This window comes from Convolutriloba macropyga, chromosome 8 (genome assembly GCF_964194025.1).
Source record: "Convolutriloba macropyga chromosome 8, txConMacr16.3, whole genome shotgun sequence".
Lineage (NCBI taxonomy): Eukaryota > Metazoa > Xenacoelomorpha > Acoela > Convolutidae > Convolutriloba > Convolutriloba macropyga.
This window is the reverse complement of record NC_134475.1, coordinates 52,116,883-52,139,364: the sequence shown is the minus strand read 5'-3', so window position 1 is coordinate 52,139,364 and position 22,482 is coordinate 52,116,883. Positions and strand designations below refer to the sequence as shown.

General features: G+C 37.2%; 1 protein-coding gene across 1 annotated transcript; it reads left to right on the top strand.

The window, feature by feature from the left end:
- Positions 1–41: 41 nt before the first annotated feature.
- On the top strand, positions 42–21,549 carry LOC142344818 (uncharacterized). Its single transcript, XM_075396797.1, has 10 exons — positions 42–870; positions 1,261–1,455; positions 1,677–1,964; positions 8,236–9,358; positions 10,257–10,705; positions 14,532–14,758; positions 15,181–15,317; positions 18,576–18,793; positions 19,070–19,366; positions 20,848–21,549. The coding sequence occupies exons 1-10, from the start codon at positions 257–259 to the stop codon at positions 20,852–20,854; spliced, it is 3,555 nt and encodes a 1,184-aa protein (XP_075252912.1). The 5' UTR covers positions 42–256; the 3' UTR covers positions 20,855–21,549.
- Positions 21,550–22,482: the final 933 nt, after the last annotated feature.

Below are 22,482 nucleotides of genomic sequence, written 5' to 3'. Positions count from 1 at the left end.
CTATCTAACCACTTGTGTTCTCTTTTTTCAGATTTTTAATGACTTAATAAATTCAGAAAATTTGAAATTATCTATAAATTCTAAAAATTTTTCCATATATTTCAATGTCTTCCTGTAGAATTTCAAAAATTTGTAGAAATTGTCAAATTACCTCTTCAATTTATTGCCCGATTGTTTATGGACCCCATTGCAAAGATGCGTAACAGATGCCGCCTTGAAAGGTGATCAAAGCAATTGTAGTGCAAGCTGTTGCAAAATGGCAACAATTCTGGAAAAAATTAGCCTTCCTAAAGGCTGGGAAGTCAGCCAAGACTCAGATGGAAATATTTTTTATATCGATCATAACACGAAAACGACTCAATGGGATCCGCCAGAAACTGTTTCGAACGTTGTCAATGTATCTGGAATCCAGGAAAGTGAGGCGGGATCGTCATCGGGTTCCAACACGACTTGTTTAAATCAGTCATCATCGGGGTCTTCTACAATTCACGAAACCTCTTTTGAATCCGAAGAAGCAAAACAGCTGAAATCTGTGCAGGCTAAGATGATTTTAAAATACCTACTGGCGGTTAAGGAAGATTTCAAGTCAAAAAATGAAATAACTGAGACTTTAAAGAAACGACTGGAACTGGCTGGATCCGAATCGACATCTCTCAAACAGCTTCTGACGTCTGCGACAACTTCGCCGACGTCTCACGAAAAATTGGTGACAGAGAAGGAAGGTATGAAATTGGGTCCTAATAAGCTGGGCTTTAACGTGTCCTTTCTGACGAAACAGTACCTGGACTCTCAGAAGCGTGTACAGATGTTGAAAGAGGAGTTGGCTTCCAGAAGAATAGAGGGAGAACTCAAGTTCAACCAGTGTATTGGGTGAGTATTCTGAGTTAGAGCATATTTATTTCATGACCGTTTTTGTTTCTTCTAACAACAAAGGATCACAAATTTCTGGTTTGATAAGAAATGAAGATGTTTCTTTAATGAACGAATCTTTCAAATGTACAAGCTTAGTTTAGTTGAGGGTCGAAACAGGTAACTTTCCAATTAAGCCAAGTTTTTGAGATGACCTGTGCTGATCACCATCGATACATTTTGGAAATCATACCCAAGTCATTCATTCCTTTCATGAATAATTGGTATCCGTTATAATGGAACGTTCATCAAATGTGGCTGAAAGAATTCAAGCTGAAACATTGAATGCTTTTTTGAACTGAGCCCTTGATAAACCCATCCGCAATGTTAAACATGCAGTCTTTGTTTCAGTCATTTACTTAATCAGAAGTCGCCGCTTCTGCTGCCTTCATCCATTGCATATCATACCTCTCCTCTTCCTATCCAACACACCAACACACAATCTTACTCTGAGTTCAGCCGAACTCAATCTGACTCTGCCGAGATATCCGCTTCCTCATTAGGCCCTCCTGCTAAACAGGATGACCCAGTTCACTTGGAGAACAGGTAAATTTTCGGTTCACTTCGAGAATTACATAAAGTTTGCTCAGATCAATCAGCCGTTTCACTCTTTAGTAATTGTAATTACAAAATAATCCACGCCAATATCTTATAAAAGTGTAATTTATTGCAATTTTTGATCACAGAAACCCATAACACTGAAAAATAGGCTCCTTGCCCTTACAGAGCCCTCTATGCTTTGGGTTTTGAATGTGTTCATTGTTTAGGTTACTAGAGCTCTCAAAGCACATCGAAGACATTCTGGTGAAACTGGCGCCATTGCAGCCCCACTCAGACCACGATCGTCTCTCAGTTATTCAGGAGAAAGAGAACCTCTTAGCCGAAATGCTGCAGTGCGAGCGCAACCTAGAAAGTGCCTCCGCGACGTCCCCTGCCGCTGCTCCCGGCCGCAATACAACTTATCTTGACTTGGTGCAATTAAGGAGTAGTATCAACAGTCTCCGCGCTGAGATCGCAAAGGAGAAGGAGATATGTAACGTGGTCATGAGTCAACGGTAAGTTTTTCTGTTTTGAAATTCATTTTGTGAAGGCTTGTAAAGTCATTTGGTCCGTTTTGCAGTACAGAGGCTTGAATAGTTAATCTATTTAGACGTTCGTCTATTCTTGTCCAACTTTTCCTAAGATCTTAAGTTAATTTTTGCTATTTCTGTGGCCTGTGAACATTTGACGAATTGGAAGAGATTGATAGATGTTGCGTCTTTTTACCGATCAAAGTGTAATGATGTAGATTTTTTGCATAATGTTTGAGTGAAATGAAGCACCTGACAAAAGTTGGAGTTAATTCTTTGTTGAAACACAGTTTTGAGCAACAAGAAGAGTAATTTTTGATCACTCATGAGTTCAGTTTTGAGCGCGAACTATGTGCAAAGAATTTGTGTCCAAGCTATTGGCCATCAAATTATTGACAGCCGATAGTTTCTGACGTTCAAATTATTGTTCTGACAATAATAACAAAGGAATCTTGAGCTCAGAATGCACTTTGGAATGAATTTAGTGTTGCAATGTTAATCAAACTGGAGCAAAAAATCAAGTGTTCTCAAGGCGTTATTTTTTGTGATATTTATGAAATAGTGACAAAACGGTGTGGGATTGAGTTATAAGATATTGAGTATTATATTGAATTTTCGAAAAAAAAATGTTTGTAAGTCGGAGTTTTGTTTTGGCCGATGAATATCCCCCGACTTGAAATTAAGGACCTGACCTTTGTTTTCAAGTATTCCTTATATTTAAACGTGTTTGCAAACACAATTTTAAGGACAATAGACTGCTCCTTGCGTAAGCATTATTTTTGTGCGTGGCTATTTCTCCGGAAAAATAGTGGTTTTTTGCTTCAATCCTATCCTTCGAGGGAAAAAAATAGTTTCAACTAAAAGTAAGCAGTGTTTAGCTGCTATTATCAGGCGAATATTAGGACCAGTTCCGCTATTTTTCGCCTCCCTTGTTGTTGCTTGCGATGACTTCATCTTTCAGTATTTTCTGCCGCACAAGCTAAAGTATTTTAATGGAATTGTTAATTGCTCTCGAATAAGAAGCAAGTATTGTAAACGTGTGTCTTTTTTATGCAAATTTTTGACCGTTTTTGCGCTTTTCTTCTAGAATAATCTTTGACTTCTCAAGTGACTTTTTTACGCTCTTCTTCTTTGGAGTGATTTCAATTGCTCTCACTCCGAAATAATGTTTGTTGTACAAACAAAACCGATTGTTAGAGAGTCGATGACAAGGACCTGATAGCCGAGTGCTTAATGCCTCTGTAGATGTTACGAAATCGGACTCAGGAGGTCGAGGTTCGAACTCGAGCATCGTCTCCTGTTTTTGCATCCATAAAGAAAAATTTATCTAGGCTACAGCCTCCGAGTTAAATTGCCCCGCCTGTCATTCTAGAGCAATTTTTCCCACGCTGTTCGGTTTATGTTTACAATGTTGTGGTTTTGTTCCTCAATGTCTGCGAGTTTCAAGATGTCACTATTAGGTATTCTCTATCTGCTTCTTTCTAGCGTTTTCAAGGGCGTGCTTAGGCAGTTTGAGGTCTAGTTTTAAATTATTTGTCGAAAATATTGAAATTGGATTTAAAGATTTTATGCTTTTTGCTCATTTTTAAGTCTACATTCCAAAAAAATTTTTTCTCTCTATGTTTTGGCTGAATTTAATTCAGACTTTCAACAAATTTAATTGATGTAGTGATTACGGCAATGGTCGAAAGAGGGGAACAAAAAATATATGGGAAAAGCCGATTAAGCACATGCAATAAACCGAACTATAAAAAGTTAGCAACGTTCATTAAAGCCAATGACTTGCATTACTTAGCAAGTAACATTTAAATTTCGCGAGTGTATTCAAATGAGGGCTGAAAATACTTGGAAGACAATTCCAATAGATCTCTATTGGAACTGTTCTCTAAATATTTTAAGCCCTCATTTGAATACACTAGCTAAATTTAAATGTTATGTGCTAAGTAATGCAAGTCAAGGTGGTCAATCGTGTGAGCCACAAATAAGAACTATTAGCATCACTCTAAACTCCTGGTTCTTGATATCCAAAATAAAGCAGAGGAGTTTTACTTTTTCACGCATCTCCTGAGCGATAGCTGAGCGCAGCTATTGTTGGCTTTTTACAACTCGAAGAGGATTAATGGTGATGTTTTGTAATAGGTGCCTTATCTTTTCACGGTATGCAATGTCTCCCGCGAGTGAAGGTATATCTGCTGAACAAAAGTCAAAAGCAGAGAGATGCTTCGAAGTGTTTTTCGTTTAATAGCCGCACAGCGATGGCTGGGGTTATTATTGGCTTTCTTTTGGTTTTTATTTCGTCAAGATTTTTACGACCATTTGACGTCAATACAAATTCAAATCTTCTTTATGTTCATTTGTTCTTGCTATTTCAACTGAATTGAATGTGTGACGTCATTTTTCACTCTTACTTGTCCATTCGCGTGTTTACGTTTTTGGTCACACGTAACTTACCCCATACTCAAAATTGACTTCTTCACTGTGAAATTGACTTTTCTTTAGTTCAAAGAAGTAAGGTCAAGTGAGTGTGTTTCACTCGAATTTAAGGTTATTTGAGAGCAGCTAATCGAAGCAGTAATAAGTAATATAGATTCCTAATCAAAATCTAACATCTCGGCATTTAATAAAAAAATTTTCTCGTCTCGTCTGTTTGTTTTACTAACTTTTTAATAGCCGCGTCAGCAGTTCCAGGTGGCTGTTATTGCGCTCCTAATTTCTTTTACTTCGTCTAAAAAATTTTTGTTTCGTCTTACCGTGACGTCATTTTTGCTTTTAAGTCATTGTTTCGTCTTACCGTGACGTCATTTCTGCTTTAGGTCAATTGCGTGACTTACCTCACTCAAAAAAATGAATTCTGAACTCACTTATGGAACTAATTTCTATGAACATTTACTAGTTAAAGATCAATAGTGTGCATCTAAGTGGTGTCAAACTTTTATGCCCTAATTCTTGAGTATTAGTCTTGAGTTTTTGATTTCGAATAACAATTTTGAGAAAGCTCTTTTAGGGCTTTTTCTTTATAGGCCGTATGTGTCATAAAAAAAATCTAGTGGTCTACTAAAGTTCTTTTGGTCAATCTGCCTATCTTGTTTTTTTTAGTTCTTTCAGTTCATGGAAGGCCGCAAGCGTCTATCCCGGTTATTTTCCGACAATCTGACGGGTATGTTTGAGACTGCAGATCTACAAAGCTATTGGCAGTCGGCCAGTGGCTATTTTCTGGCGATCTGCCAGCTGTGTTCATAAAATGTTCTGACTGAGAGGGCGCGAAAATAAAGATTGGAAATTTTTTTGCTGAGGGAGCGATTATTTTTTATCACATGAGGAATTTTCAGAGCAGATTTTCTAATTTTTTTTACCAATTGTTTGTCTTTCAAATGGGAGCAGGTAAATGTACGCGTGTGAACGTTTTTGCCCATTTAAAGTTTTTTTAAAAATTAAGAATAAAATTTTAAGCTTTTCTCATTTTAATAGCCGCCCTCATCTTCTCAGCCGGCTATTATAACGCTCCTATTTTTACAATTCAAAGAATTTGAATTGTATTGGGGCGCTGTCTTTTTTTAAGATCTGTTCACACATTTTCATGATTTTTGAAGTCAACTGGGAGTAGTGATTTTGGTCACGCCGAAACAGGAAATGGAGCGAAAAAGCGAGTGGTTTTGCGGCGTGAATTTTTTTCGCTCTAATTTTAAAGTAGAATGAGAAAACGGTGTTTGAACAAATATTCGGTTTCTCGGTAGCGGTTTTTTGTTCACATGCGGCAATTTCACTCTGATTTTTACTGCTTTTTCGATTTTTTGGATCGGATTTTTTGTAAATGGTTTCCGCAATCCATTAACAGCTCATTCTAGGCCTAGTGTTTTATTTAAATTAAATTTTCATTTCTCGCTAGTGGTTTTTTGTTCACATGCGGCATTTTGACATTGATTTTCTGTTTTTTTTTTCTTATTTTTTTTATCTGATTTTAAAATGGTTTTCTCAATTCACTTATAGTCCATTCTAGGTCTAGTTTTTCTGTTTAGTCAATGAAAATTCTTTGAATTGTACGCCAGGACATGTCCTGCTATGTTTTTTTTACTTCGTCGAACAAAAAATGTTTCGCTTTACCTCATTTTGCCGCTTTTTCAACATTTTGCGTGAAATCTTTTCGACTTCTCTAGGCTAGTTTCTCTCTTTTCTCATTCTGCTAAAAGTGATATTGAACATCAGTTGCTCAGCAAAGCAATTCAAAATGAACAGAGTCAGTATAAAAAATTGAAGTCAGAAATAGAAACGGGATAAACCCATAAAGCCCAATTTTAGATGCCCACTATTCGAACTTCGTTCCTATAAGTCTTAGTTACCATCTCTAATGCTTATTGGTAATGATAGTAGCCCCCGTAGCCTCTCTCTAAGAAACAGAAGTATATTCAACGACGAAAGGCCATCAAAATAAATCGGACTTAAAAAATGTTTTTGTACAAAAATCTGTTTTTTTTTCATTATCTTCTATTCTACGGCGGCTATTTTCCGGCAATCTGCCGGGTATGTTTGTGATTTTCATAGAGTCCTATTTATTTAGACATATTGTTTTGAACCTATTCTATGGGATGTGTTACTAAGAGGAGACTCGTGAATTTTGGATATGCCACTTTTTTTACTGAAATATTTGAAGTGCTTAATTGTTTTTCTGAAGGATTTTTGCGTTTTTACATTTTTGAGTGTTAAATTGTGTCTTGGGACGAGCTGGTAGTCTTTGAGAACAGCTCGCATTTGTTTTTTCGAAAAAATTGGTGAGATGAATAATTGATTCGGAAGATCTTAACTTGTGAAGATTTGTTAAAAAGAGCAGAATTTGGTTATTGTTGATTTCTTCCTCTTTCGAATTGAGTGGCTTAACGAAATAGATAGGTTATTGAGATAACTAGTTGGCTGCTCTCAAAGTCGGATTCTCTTTCGAGTCAGCTCCTGAGTCTTGCGGCTATATTTTTTTCATCGTCAAGGTTTCTTAGGTCTATATGACGTCAGGCGCACTTCCAAGCTGCATTTCTTTCATGCAATTTTGAATTGAATGCGTGTCTTCATTTTCACACTCCTTGGAGCAAAGTTGTCACGGGTGACTCACCCAACTCTCAAAATGACTTTTCTTCTCTAATTAGTGGAGGTGAAGTTAATGATTTAAAAAATTTACTGCGAACAGTTGATTATGTACACCTATCTACACCAGCTGGTTCTGTATGTTGCGAAGAAAATAAAAGTAACTCTCAAATAATTTGTAGTTAGAGCAAATGATGCCACCACTATTGATTAGTCATCCTATAACTAGCATTTTTTCGAGAAAAAGCATTAGTTTGAGAACGCGTCATCCTAACCTGTATGTTTGCATTCTTAAGAATTATTGAAATAACATTGTATTTTCGTGACTTCACACGTTCTTGAGGTGGTATTGTCATAGCTCCGTACAAGAAGTATATCTTGGCAATCTGTCAGCTGTTGTTTTTTAAATTTAATATCTAAGTATGAATGTTATAATTTTGTTGTAATCACACCATAAAAGACTTCGGAGTGGTAAAAGAAGTTCGTAGGCGGTGAGAACTGTTTTCATTCAAAATAATTGTATGCGCATCTATGGTTCAAAAGCTAATTAGTGCCCCTTCTCAGGTCATTTGAAGTACTTAGCTGATAGTCATGAATATTCAGATCACAATAAATTTTAAAATGAGAGTTTTTAAGCAAGTTGGTTTTTATGCTATGCTCCGTATGTCCTTAGTTCCGTATGGTAAATTAGTATTGAAAGCATTTTTTTTAATGTTTTGGGCTTATGCGATGAGAGGTGGGCGTATGCGGAGAGTTGGTAATAAAGGTGTAGAAAGCTAGGTTTTTAAGTTTAAGAGACACTAGACAGGACTAGGTGATCTTCTCAGATGTTGCGCACGCTTAGACTCCTTAACATTGCAGATGCTCATTTACATTCTTAATTGTTGATATGTTTATCAGATCTCAGGCAACACTGCTATTTAATTCTATAACTCATATTTTTGAATTGTCAATTATTCTTGTAAATCAGAACTTGGTTTAAAATTATAACCAATTATAACTGTATAACCATATTCACTTTTGAAATCATGCAGTTGCTTAAGTTTGGGATAACCGATCTCTGTATTAAAGACAAAATTTTGAAAGAAGAATAGCTTCTTAAACTTTTTACGTTTTTGGACTTGTAATGTTACCCTCTCTGAGCTTTGTGGTAACTTATTCCAAAGATTGAAAATGTGTGTTTTAGCCTGTCTCTGCTGGAGCAGAAAGGCACCATGGAGTCAGAGTGTGCGAATATTATGGAGAAACTTCAAAACATGTCCATCGCTTCTCATTCTAATCTGCAATCTAACCACCCATCAATTAATGAAATGTCCGAAAGTTATCAGCATTCAGTTGCTAGATCCGAAGCACAAGTTTCATCTCCGAAACGAGAGCGACCTGCGTTGCCGCGAACAACCTCAGGAAAAAGTAACAATATGTATAATCAACCTGTGTTCTTGTCCGATGTAAGTCCGGACAAAGATTTGGACGAGCCAATTTTTGGCGTGGTCACGCAAAGCCCATCAGACCAGTTTGCCCGAACCTCTTTGAGGAATAAAAACATATCAGATAGTGTTGAAAAGCATCATTTAGCGACTATGACGCGATCTCAGAGCTTTAGAAATGAAGTCGTATCAGCGTATTTAGCACAGCGAACACAGTTAGCGCCTGTGGCGGTGAAAGATCAAAATAGAGAGAGCATGTATGAAAACATTCAATATTCGCCACCGGAGTCTGTCCGGCACTTTCAACGGCAATCCGAGGAACATAATCCAACGGAAGCCCATTATGAGTCAGTTTACGAAGAATCAGCCAATCAAGTTATTTCGCCTTTATCGGTTTTTCGTCACGATCGAGATGACTCAGGGGTTGCGTTCTATGAGAATATTTCTTCAGGACCACGAAAGAAAGAAGCTTCGACTAGCTCCGATCACAAGAAGAGTTTAAGTAATGAGAGCTCATCAACTAGTCAGTCCAACTATTTTGCCTCTGTTAAGTGTAAAATTCTAATTGACATAAAGTTCACTGTGGATCACCAATTGCATGTTCGATTGGAGGAACTGAAAGACTTGACAATGTTGCAATCGCTTTCTGGACTGCAATTCTCAGTGGAGTTGTACTCTCTAGATGATCCCAATTTTTCGGTATGTCAGTGTTCCGGATTCTTAGCCAATAACGACTTTGAGATTGGCGGCAATCTGATAGTGAACGAGTTCATGGCCTTCGATTTGCCTTACAGTGGTCAGATTGACTCTTGCTTCATCAGAGTCATCATGTTCTGTAGACCACAGACATCCGTGTCGCAAAGTTTGCCTGAGAATTTTCTGGTAAGAAATGTTTCATGCTCCGTTTTAGAGAAGTACCATACATAAAAATACTACTATGGTTTCGCCTTCGCGAAGCAGTAGCCACCTACATATAACTTGAAGTCTCTTTAAAATCTGAAGCTGCCATAATAGGTGTCAGTCAATTGCAGCGTTTTGTTTCTTGAGTGTCTTGAAAATAAGATAAAGCTAAAATTCACTCATTTTAGAAAAAAAAACAGTAATCTTGCTACGTTCATCTTATCACGTTTACAAAGATGAAAAGAGTGTAAAAGTTTGTTAGTGATACTGAATTTAGTTTACAAAATGCCTTCTTTTGCCAAAAAATGTTCTTCCAGTGATATTGGTATGACAGCTGTCTCGGCTTTTACTGCGATTTGATTTTTTATTGCATATATAAGATCGAAAATGTTGATTAAAATACAAGAGGTGTTTGGGTTCCTGGCCATCAATTTGCGTTTACCTGTTACCGTATTTAATGAGTCAGACAAATAACAAAAAAGGAGCCAGGAAAATGAAGCTTGTAGTTACTTTCAGTTGCTCTGGACCAAAGTTTTTACAATTGTGAGTGCTGTCGGTTTGTGAAATTAATTTAATGTCTGTTTGTTTCTCTGTCTGATATGACTTGTCAAAAGTCACAGAAAAAAGCTTGACGTCATAAAGATTCGTTCTGACAAGCAGCTGAAAACAAAAAGTGTAAAGCGAAATTGTTCAATTGCATTAAGTTGGGTATCCCATGCTATTTATCTAGACCCCTCATCCCGACCCCCTCCCACGATGGGACTCGTGGCTTCTGACGAGAGCGTGCCTGATTTATTTAAAAGAAAATAATTTTTTAACCATGAAGGGCTATTTTTCCGCACTTATTACTGACGTTAACTGTTCAAGATATGCATTTTAGGCGGAGTTAAACTTGAGTCTTGCAAGCGTGTTCAGAATCCAACAGATGTCGAGATTCGGTTCCACAAGTAGCTGGTATCAATTATCGATGAGTGAGACCTCGAAATTAGATTACAATGCCTTAAAATCAACTGCTGCTGGTGGTCTATATCCTAACCTGTCACCGCCCAATACCAGTCTCAATGTATATGACCCTGTATATACTTCCCAATTTGTGTCTCGTGATTTTCCAGTTGTTCATCCGAGAGATAACTCCAGAATGTCAATGATGAGTGGTCCGATGTATCGACAGAGTGACCTTCAGCATGTAGCACAAGGACGACCTCCTCTGCCGCTCCCAGATTCATATCCGTTCCCTTCTTATCCTCAATTCGGTGCTAGTAGAAATTACCACGTCGCACATTACTCCGTCAAAAACACGACTGTGGCGCGTCTCCAGCCTCTAAGCGAGTAAGTAACAAAAATCATGCAGCCTCTTGAATGTGCTGGCATCATGCTATCAGAAAATGCGAACATATATTGGTTTCTTCTTAATTTGCTGCGAAAGAAGTGTAGCGAAGTCCTAATTACCCACATTACGTGTTTTTCATTACCAAAATTCTTTGCGATTTTGCTCATTTTCAAAAGTCATGTCATAGAGATTTAACTGGAATAAAATTCCAGTTAAATCCCCACAAAAATTTTTGGAGATTTAACTGGAATAAAATTCACCAGAACTGATGACTACAAATTAAACAACTTTTGAGATTAAGTGTCCTCTGAAAGCAAACATTTTTCATTTTCATAAGGTTTTTCAACACAAGGTTACAACGAACTAGAAAGTGTGCGAGCAAAACTCAAGATTGCATTGATACCTCTCCAAAACCAGGGGTGTCAATGTCGTTGCCACTATTGACAGATTAGAAGTACCACATGACAACTAAGCAGTTTAATGTATGGATCATGAAAGCTCCTGAGACAATTTGAAAATGCGATGAAGATATACAGTAGATCAACAAATGCGGGAAGAACTCACAAGTTCTATGATAATTTTCAAAAAAAAATGGTGTAAGAGTTAGGAAAAACTTTGAGAACAAAACGAAGTGTTATGTGCATTGTTTGAAAACAATCAAGGATTTTCAAATTTCAAGTAAACGATAATTGGATACACGGGATAAAAAAATAGCTCAAATATTACTTATAGTTTTTAAAACAAATGGTACAAGAGTCCTGAAGTACATTGAGTACATGCTAAAATGTTTGAACATATTATTAGCATCATCAGGAAGTACTTGATGCTTCGCGCAACAAAGTGATAAAGTAGCAAAATTGAATACAAACATGGAAAGAAGTGAAATTCGCTATAGTTCAAAACAATTTATGTCAAAGTATCTATACAGGTAATTGCAGTCCAAAATATTAAAGAATAAATCTAAGTGAAAGTTTTTGATACTGTCATCAAGAACCATTGAGAGGGACACAAAAAGATAGATATGGGCAGCAGTGAAAAAAATGTTGACAAATATTTTTCGAAACACTATTGGCAAAGTCATGAATTTCATTAGTTCTTCAATAAGGCATTGAAACAAATGAAACTACGTTTCAATAAGACGCCTCTGTCGCTTTTTAATGGGATTTGTTAAAATATAGAGGAAAAGCAATGAAAACAGAACTGAATTGACGTCAGGTTCACTTCAAATATGTTTTCGGTCATTCATGCAATTTTGACTTGATTGTGTGCATGACGTCAATTTGTACTTCTGTTGGAGGTTTTTTACTCCTGGATAAATTTTTGGACAGACATGGCTTGCCTCATTCTCAAAAGTTACTTTTACTTTTTTTCAAATTGATTTTTCTTCACTTTAATTGAAGGAGTTATAGCCAACTTCGGATATCTCACTGTTAATGAAGGTTGTTTAAGTCCACTTATAGAAAGAAGCTCATACAGAATTATGCAAGTTATACAAATTCTATTAAAATAATATATGACATCTCAGCTATCTATAAAATAATGAATTGTCTTCTTGACTCCAATTTTAGACAATGTCTACGATGCTATCACAGCTGTTTTCTAACACCATGTAAGCTTTATTTTTCTTATTCATCATTTCGGACATAAATTTGTTAATTTCTTTTCTTAATAAAAAGATAAGATCATGTTTTTCCCGGAGCTTTCTATATTAAAACTTTTGATTTCAAGTTGAAATAAGTCTTACACTCACATTTTCAGGGACTCGTTTTGGATTCATCAAGCTGTTCTGTTGAATTTGGCAACAGTTGTTCGGACCTATTGTGATCAGGATTAACAGAATTCTAATGGCTCTCTGAAGTTTGTAGACATTATTGTAGTGGCTGGAGTCTTTTTACGCCTCGAAGAGGAGTATTAAGATTCTACAAGTTTTCTTAGCTGACGCCGTTTGTTCTTGAATTTTGACTTCTTTCTATTCGAGCATTGACCTCCGTTTTTGATTGTTTCCTTCTGTTTTCGAACATTGGACTATAACAATAGCTGTTTGTTATGTATAGCAATTGGGAACGACTGGTAATATTGAAGGTGAAGAGGTCAATTTGAGAAATGTTGATCCCATTTAACCACCTTCTACCCCACTCCCACAACTTATCCCCACCCCTCCGCAACCTATCCCCCACCCCTCACCAACCTATCCCCCACCCCTCCCGCTTCAAACCCCCTCATTGAACTAAGAATTGTGTCTGCATATTTTGCAACACTATACAGTTTATTAGATTAACAAATTTTGTTGTCGCATCTTTATTGATATTTTGATTTTGGTAAACTTAGGTCAGAGATTTTAATGCGCGAAGCTTCGAGTTGTTTCCGGTATTCTACTGGCTATGTTTTTTAGCTGTAGTCATGACTTGTTTTCAAACATTGACTTTTGTTTTAGAACGTTGACTTCTGTTTTCGAGCAATGGACATTAAAAATAGATTAGTTTGTAGTGTTATAGTAATTAAGAACTGATAGTAATATTCAAGGTTAAAAGGTCATTTCGAGAATTTTTGATCCCATATAAGTCCCTCTAACCTATGTAAACCCCCTCCCCTTACTAGACCCCCCCCCCCCCCCCCACTTACCTTCATTTCTCACTAAAAACTGATTTTTGTAAACACTGTAGGTAGGATTATAGAATAGTTTTCAGTGCACGACTCTTCGAGTCGTTTCTGGTATTCTAGCGGCTATGTTTTTTCGATCTGATCTTTTCGATTGCTCTTGAACGAAATTCATAGCAATTATTGTAAACGTGTTGGTCTTTTTTATGCAAATTTTTTGCTTGACCATTTTGCGCTTTTCTTCTAGAACATTCTTTGACTTCTCAAGTGACTTTTTTCGCTTTCGTTCTTCAATTTTGAGTGATCTCTCACTCCGATGTAAAGCTTGTTGCTAATATAAAGTCGGTTGCAGCATAGAAAAAATAGAGGTCAAAAAGCACAGTGGGCAGTGAATATGGTTATGAAGCGGGAGGTCAATGGTTTGAATCCCGATGGGGTCAAATCTTGTTCCGTTCGCTTGTCATTCGAGAGCAATTCTTCCGACATTAGTCTGTTTATGTTCATTTTGTATGTCGGTTTTGACTTCTTGTATTTTGAGGCATTTAAATTATGTGCATTCGAGTTTTTAATCAGCTAAACTAATTTTCATCAGTTTAGTACTGTCACAAAAACTGGGCCACAATAAATGTCATTGTTCAAATGGAAGTAATTGTAGGGGTCTATAATGATATCGAATGGCATCATTTCATTCGCCTAGAATCGACTGTATTTCATTGGCGTGCTGTTGACTTCATCTCCGTACATTTGATCGTTGTGGAAAGAACAATCGAAACTGAATTCCAGCCTGTCGTTTGAGAAAATTTGGTCCGTTATTTCTCGTTTTTTTGTCGTTTATATCCGAACTAATGTATTTGAGCTACATTTCTTTCTAATTAAGATTAGGAATCTCAGCGTGTGATTTCTTATTTCATTGTACAAATGCCTTTTAAATAACCAATATTAAAGTGACTTAGGGTTACTCTAAACCTTATTAAGGTCAGTAAAGAACTCTGAGCGCTATGAATTCTTTTCAAAATTACGGTTTCTGATTTTTTTCTAAGATGTTATATAGATGGCTTCAGCGACTCGGTCAACTCAGTTCTTTATCTATTTCTATCTGTATCCGGCTGAGCTATTTCGACCTAATTTCAGTGGGTTTTTTTTTTTTTGGGGGGGGGGGGGTAACTGTCTGCTCCGTTCCGTATTTAATGCTATGTTTATAATTTATTCCATAGTTTTGTATGTTAGGTCTCAGTCAAGTATGTACAGCAGTAGTGGCCACAGTCACTTCTCTCCCCCAAGCAGTGGAAGCAACAACAGTGGAGGGGGAGGGGTAGTTGGTATTGCATCACTATCGGGTGCCTCGTTCCGTGACTTGATGATGGTGGAGCCCCTGGTGACATCGGATGAGGGCTACGATGAGAGGGCCGTCGATTGTGACTCAATGTCATCTCTCGGATCCTCCGAATTCAGAGGTACTGTACTGCTGCGTGTTTCCAATTGACTCCGATACTCAATATTTTACTTCGAATATACGTGTTGAAGCTTATATTTTGGGAGTACTGTCTTCATTTATATCATAACTATTATTTATTTGCTTATCGGAATTGTCGGCCATTATGTTCATTGTCGCACTACTTAAGCTACGTCACAGCAGTTTTGCTTTTTTTATACAAGCGAAAATCAATTTAACTGTGCCGCAGTACAGCTATCTACTTCTAAGAGAACTGCAGTACAAAATAAAGACTAATCTTTGTTAATAAAAACAAAATTGTGCCAATAAAATGAGAAGATATCGGCAACTAATAGTTCGAGACTTAAAGAGTAACCTGAAAATAAGTCAGGTTATGAATAGTGTGTACTGATTATACGTATGAAGTAAGATTGGGAATTGTAGGTGGGGGTTTGGGAAACGGAGCCTTCAGACGATCAGCTACATTCTGCCAGTCGGCCAGAACATATTCCTCATTTAACAGCCACCTGTCCACTCTGGAAGCTGCAGCAGCCAACAACACAGCCCAGCAATTGTGCAAGGTATAATACCACATATATTACAAGATGGGTCGATGTTCATTAATAGTGAATAAGCTCTGACTATACTTCGAAGCAAAAAAGGAATCTTTATTTGTGTTTCACATTGCTGTAAAATGAACCTCATCGTGAAATTGTTTGGATAGAAAAATTGCGTTGTTGCTTGATTGTTAATTTTTACTAGATACTTCCTAAACACTTATAGTGAGTTTGCCTGTTTATGAACTAAGCTTAGACTAGTGATAGCTTGACGAGTCATGTACTAACCAATCTCGAGATTCCTTTTAAGCAATTAAAACTTAAAAATTACAACGCCAGATAACTTTGATCCGTCGGTCCAAGCATTGGCATAAATTGAAAGTAATTAACAATTTTAAATGGAGAGTGTATTATTTCGTTAAAATAGATATGAGATCAAACTACTTAACATTGAAAACTAATGTGTTATTATAGCTGCGAAGCTGTAAGCTGAGCGTAGCTATATTGCGGTGCTCTTGGTTTTTTTTTTGTTTCGTCGTCTGACGCTCTTTTTTCGTTTTACATTTGTTCACACCGCAAAGCTGAAAAAGTCAAATTTTCTGAATGACTTCTTCCTCTCACTAACAGCATTTGCGCGCGTGACGTCATTTCTCACTCGCTTTTGCGAAAGATTTTAGGTTATTTGCGTGATTACATTTTGATCAACGTGACTTACCTCACTCAATAAAATGACTTTTGCACTTTAAAACTTAAGTTTAATTTGAATTTGTTTAAGGTCAAAGGAACTCCTATGTGCAGTAAAGGTCCCTAATAAGAGGCTTCTGTGGAATGAATTTAAACAAGCTTCATTAATTTATCGCTGAATGTTTTTTAGCCCAGTTTTTTGAGCGGCGTCGATTTTTTTTTTCAATTTAGATCTGTATCTGTTTCTATCTCTATTATATGGCACGCAGGTCTATTCTTTCGCAGCTATTCCGGCAATCTGCCGGCTATGTTATATTAGCTGACCAAATAGCTGCTAAAATGTCAGATAAAGATATCTGAAAATTAAATTGAAACAACAAATTTGTTAAATTTGTTTTGTTCTTTGCGAGAAAAAAAAAATCTGTGCTAAATTTTTTTTAATGTTCATATAGCAAAACTAATTAACATCGAAACAAGTATGGAAGTCAGCAAATTATTATTGATAAAAACTATGGTTTTTTAGAAAAGATTGTTTAATTACATATTAGATATGTCACATTTAAGATAATGGATGATAATTGCTCTTAAACGAAATTTGTAGCAATTATATCCTACGCGACTTTTCGATTGACCGAATTTTCGGTTACATGACAATTTACCCAATGCCATTATACCCAATGCCAAAATACCCAATGCCATTATACCCAATTCATATTGATATTTTCGATCCATAATCCGAGTACTAATTAGCAGAAAATAGCTCTTACACGTATGATTTAACAAGCGGATAATTTAATCCCATGTTCGGTTGTGATAGTTTCATATCAAGCCCCACGGGCCACTGAGGCATGGCCATGGCCATTAAACATGTTTAAACATAGGGTAATAACGACTGCTAATTTGTTGTCGGATTATTGAACGAAAGTACCAAAGTACATTGGGTATAATGGCATTGGGTATATTGGCATTGGGTATAATGACATTGGGTAAATTGTCCTGACACCGAATTTTTGTCCGACCCTTTAACTTTTCATCCTCAAAAATGTGATGAGAGGTATAGCCCGGAGGGCATTGAGTGACTCAGAAGCTCTATTAAAGACTTACTAGACTGAAAGTATACGATTCACCGCAACTGTTCTGAGGAGACAATTTCATGATATGAAGGGCTGTTCTTAATCTTAAAGGTTTAAACCTCTCAGTCAGCCTTCCTCCCCCTGTTAACCCCTCCCCTGTGCGCGCACACATACACACTCCCACAGTCCGCACCCTCTTCCACTTGACTCTCGTCCAGCCCTCCCAACTCTACTCACCGCCACTCGCATGTCCCGTACGTACGTGTGTAGATTGGGGCTGCAGTGTTATTTGAATAGATGCCACTTGTAGAAGATCAACCGCATGAATGCAGTTTTAAGGGGGTACAGAGAGACCATATCAAGGGATATTAATTTTTCGTTCTACTTTCAAAAATTTGGTAGAAACTTGTTGCATTTTTAATTGCTCTCGCACGAAGTTTGAAGCAGGTATTGTAAACGTGTTGGTCTTTTTTATGCAAAATTTTTGCTTGACCATTTTTGCGCTGTTGATCTAGAACATTATGTGACTTCTCCAGTTACTTTTTCACTCTTCACTTCTTCATTTTGATTGATTCAATTCCGAAATGAAGTTTGTTGCTAATACAAAATTGTTAGCGGCAGATGATCAAAGCCGTCGTAGCAAAGTGGTTAAGATGCCTGACTGCTATCCTGGATGTCTCGGGTGCGAAACCCTAGAGGTCCGAGGTTTGCACCCATAAAAGTTTCTAAGCTATACCCCTAAATTAAATTTCCCCTGTCGTTCGGAAGCAATTAGTCGGTTTGTTTGCCCTTTGGTTCGGGAACTAATTTAGAACAAATCAGTCCAAAGTGCACTCGTGTCAGGTTACTCAGTCCTTCGGGCATCTAAGATTTATGTTCTAACTTATGCATGCAATCGCGAGTTGGTTTATGCCAAATTTTTGCTTTACCTCTTTGATTTTTTGGACCATGACCTCTTGCGCGTTGCTAAGTGGCAAATAGAAAGTGCGCCCATTTTTAAATTCATTTCTTGCATTTTAAATCATTTAAGTCTATGATATGCGGTAATAACATCATTTGTACCCTCCGAGTGTAATTTTTACCCTCCCCCTCCGCAGTTGCCGCAACACCAGGCGTCAATGAAATTTTCCCCTGTTGAAGCAACATGCAAAATTTTTGTCTGAGTTTTTGAGTTTTTTGAATGACTTATCATGCTTAGCTGCCAATATTGGTTTGTTTTCGCTTAAAATTACTAGTGGCCAATAAAAGGACCAATAACATCATTTGAAGCTCCTTATTAATTATATTGCTACGCTACCATCCTCACCCCACACCACATGCCTGAAGCAGCTCACGATTTGGTCTAATTTGGTCTAATTTTGGTCTAAATTTGATTTGTGTGCATTGCTAGATAATTTGAGCGCTTTATTTTTTCCGTTTTCTAATTGAAACTCATTTGATAGCACTATTTTGCCTCTTACCAGCATTGTAGTAACAAGATTGTACGATTAAATAACAATATCGATTCCGTATACCTGTGTTACAGTTGAACCGAAGTGAGAGTGACAGTGCCACTCAACACTACCTGTTGAAACCCAAACAGCCTCCTCCTCCTCTTCCTCACCATAGTCACTACAACAATGATGCCAGTCGCACATCCTCTCCCGTAGGGTATGGAGAACAAGGAAGTCCAGTCTATGGGGAACAGAGCAGCCCTAACATGCAATCATCATCCAAACATCCGTCCACTACTTTGGGAAGCAGGTTTGCTATTTTTCAATCAAAACAGAGTCAAAGTTTACTTTAATCTTGGTCCGATTGTACTTTATTTGCATAAAACGATTGCCATCTAACATCTGTCATAAATGAATTGTCAAATGTATGACATTTTACCTAGATAGTGTTGATCGCTTCAAACTTTTGTAAATGCCAGTGTTCAGTAAAAGGCGCACATTCGATAGTTTTGTGTTTCTTAAATATGGCTTGAAGGCCCTTGAAATTTTGAACACATGCAACGAAATCGACAATTTCTTTCTTCAGATTTAAACGCAATGCAGTTGAACGGATGCCTTCGAAGTTAAAGTACAAAATGGCACCTGGAAAATATTCAACAAATCAGCAACATGCAGCAGCAGGGCCGACAAGTGCCACTACTGCTTCTTCCAATTCATCGCGCTTTGGGTGTGTGTCGCCCCCAATGGGGGGAGGCGGAGGGGGAAGTAGCAGTGGTGGTCGAGTGTCCCAAGTGTCACCAACGCAGTCAGTAGTCGCAAACATCGCTGCTAATGTGAGACGGAAGCTAAACAACAACACCACCAGCAGCAACAATAACGGAAGGTAGGAATGATGTTGGAAGTTTGTTTTGATAATGATGATGTTTTGAACAATCACTCATAAAACGGTTTGTTCTCAAATATTTCGCCTATTTAATAGCCGCATCAGCAATTGCAGGCGGTTATTATTGTGCTCCTAATTTTTTTTACAATTCAAAGAATTTGAATTGTATTGGGGCGCTGTCTTTTTTAAGATCTGTTCACACATTTTCATAATTTTTGAAGTCAAATTGGAGTAGTGTTTTTGGTCACGCCGAAACAGGAAGTGGAGCGAAAAAGCGAGTGGTTTTGCGGCGTGAAATTTTTTTGCTCTAATTTTAAAGTAGTGTGAGAAAACGGTGTTTGAACAAAAATTCGCTTTCTCGCAAGTGGTTTTTTGTTCACATGCGGCAATTTCACTCTGATTTTTACTGTTTTTTCGATTTTTTGGATCGGATTTTTTTCTAAATGGTTTTCCCAATCCATTAATAGTCCGTTCTAGGTTTAGTTTTCTGTTTAGTCAATGAAAATTCTTTGAATTGTACGTCAGGACTTGTCGTGCTATGTTTTTTTACTTCATCTAACAGATTGTTGTTTCGTCTTACCGTGACGTCATTTCTGCTTTTAGGTCATTGTTTCGTCTTACCGTGACGTCATTTCTGCTTATAGGTCAATTGCGTGACTTACTCAAAAAAATGATTTATGAACTCTTATTATGGAACTTTAATTTTTATGAACATTTACTAGTTAAAAATCAATAGCGTGCATCTAAGTGTGCCAAACTTTTATGCCCTATTTCTTGAGTATTAGTCTTGAGTTTTTGATTTCGAATAACAATTTTGAGAAAGCTCTTTTAGGGCTTTTTCCTTATAGACCGTATGTGTCATAAAAAAATCTAGTGGTCTACTAAAGTTCTTTTGGTCAATCTGCCTATCTTGTTTTTTTAGTTGTTTCAGTTCATTGAAGGCCGCAAGCGTCTATCGCGGCTATTTTCCGACAATCTGCCGGCTAGTTGGTCAAACTAGGGGGTGCTAACTTACCTTTGACGTTCAGTATAGAAAGGTTTTGCTAGCCAAGAATTACCATCATAGCAAACGAAGCTCCTCTGCCATAGAGTGGATAAGTTGCTATCTGTTCCCAGCAAACAATTTTACAAACTGAGGATCTCAATAACCAAATCATAATTACCAAATATTTGCAACTCGCAAACTTCCAAGCTTCTAACTTTTGGTCCTCAGAAACGGGATAAATAGGTAATGCCCGGAGAGCATTAAAAGGCTGTGCAGCTCTTAGAGCCTTACACCCTACTACCCTACTAGTCTTGAATTATGTGATTCTTTGATTCTTTAACCCCCCCCCCTCATCCTCCTCCCACTGAGACAACACTACGCTCACCCCCATGCTAATTCACACCCTAATGTTAGCCCTAAGCCCAGCTGACTACTACCGAAGCCAACCGGTCGCTTGAGAGCAATTTGCCCGAATTTAGTTGGTTATGTGTTTTAGTGGATAGCTATGCTACGGACAATGAGACCAGAACAAAGGGCACCATTATCACAAAAAACTGCGCAGGATTTTGGTGCATAGAATTGACCGACCTGACGAATTACTCATGAATTGAGTCTGCATAGGTCTACTGCTTCCAGTCAATCTCGAAACTTCACATTATCAGTATGCTGTTGCTTCTTGACGATGACTTTCTATTGATTGGACCCGTTGCAGCAATCTGAGAGTTACAAACGATGTTCGAATAAAAGATATTATGCTGGTGTACACAATATACTCGTCAGAAAGTGCGCTCTCTAATTGTAATGAGTTAAAACAATGGAAAGTATTTCTCTGAATATCGAGTAATAATGCCAAATAGTTGTTTTTCATTGACAGATAATTGAAATGTAGCAATTTTGGGCTACTAGATGTCTCAAATGGTCTATTTGGGGGGAATCAAGGCGTCTATTCTTAGTTTATTAAAAACAGTGTTTAGTATTGAACGTACAGCAAGTATGTGCCCGCGTATGAAGAACCCGAATACATGTGTAAACGTCCATGAAAGAATACTAAAGAAGAATACTAATTTGTTTTGATGAAAGTGCTTATATGATAATATTGGAATTATTTGACCAAATGAATAAAGCTACAAGTACTTGTTGGCAATAATGACTATTTTGCAATAAAAGTAGTATTTTCATTCACTTTCTTATACAAGAATCCTTCTCAATTGTAGTGTAGCCAATGTAATTAATTGTAATTACAGTAATTTTCAATCCACCTCCACTATGCATTAGGGTGCTGCGAGTTTCATCCCAAAGGAAAATTAGCCCATAGTGAGTTAATCAGAAAGGCCGGGTTGACGGACATGCAGAAATCCTTGAAATATTGCGTGATTTCCTGGTAATCATACAAGGTCATATATTGATTTTTAGTAATCGCCTAAAGAAATAATGCATGATTTGTATGACCTAGTGGATCCCTGTATGATAACTATGAAATTGCAACCTGGTGTACGTCAAGTGATATTTAAAACTCGTTTTAGAAAATAAATCAAAAATTTTTTCGGTTAATTTTCCGTTCGCCCTACCAGAGTCCTGAACCCCCTTCTCTCCCCCTCTCGTTCCGCCAATAAAGGTAGAAAAGTGTAATTAGATTACTACTACTCCTACTGCTACTACCATACCACAACAAAGACAGAATATCATTAATAGTCTCCATAGTAGATTTGTCTCTCTTCTTCTTCGCATTGTGTAATTGTAAAATTTGTTTATTACCATAGAAAAATTGTTCTTGGAATTTATTCACTGCAGAGCCTTTCTCTTTCTCTATGACAATTAATAAATGATAGTTTAATTCTTATATTTTATACACTCTTTTTAAACAAAGCATCTCAAGCCAGGGAAAAAATTAGGCAACATTTTTTTTAAGAAAAAAAGTGACAATGTTTGTTTTGAGCTTGAATTTTTGGATACAATGGTATGTATTCTCGAGTGCATGTAATTAGTCATGAGCTCTTTTAGTACCCTCCCCTTCCCACCCCCACCTTCCTCTCATCACATTTGAGCTCAAGATCGGTGACATAGTTTTTATAGCAGCAAATGTAGTAGTTCTTTGTACATTATTACACTGAGCGTAATTCGTTGTGAATTA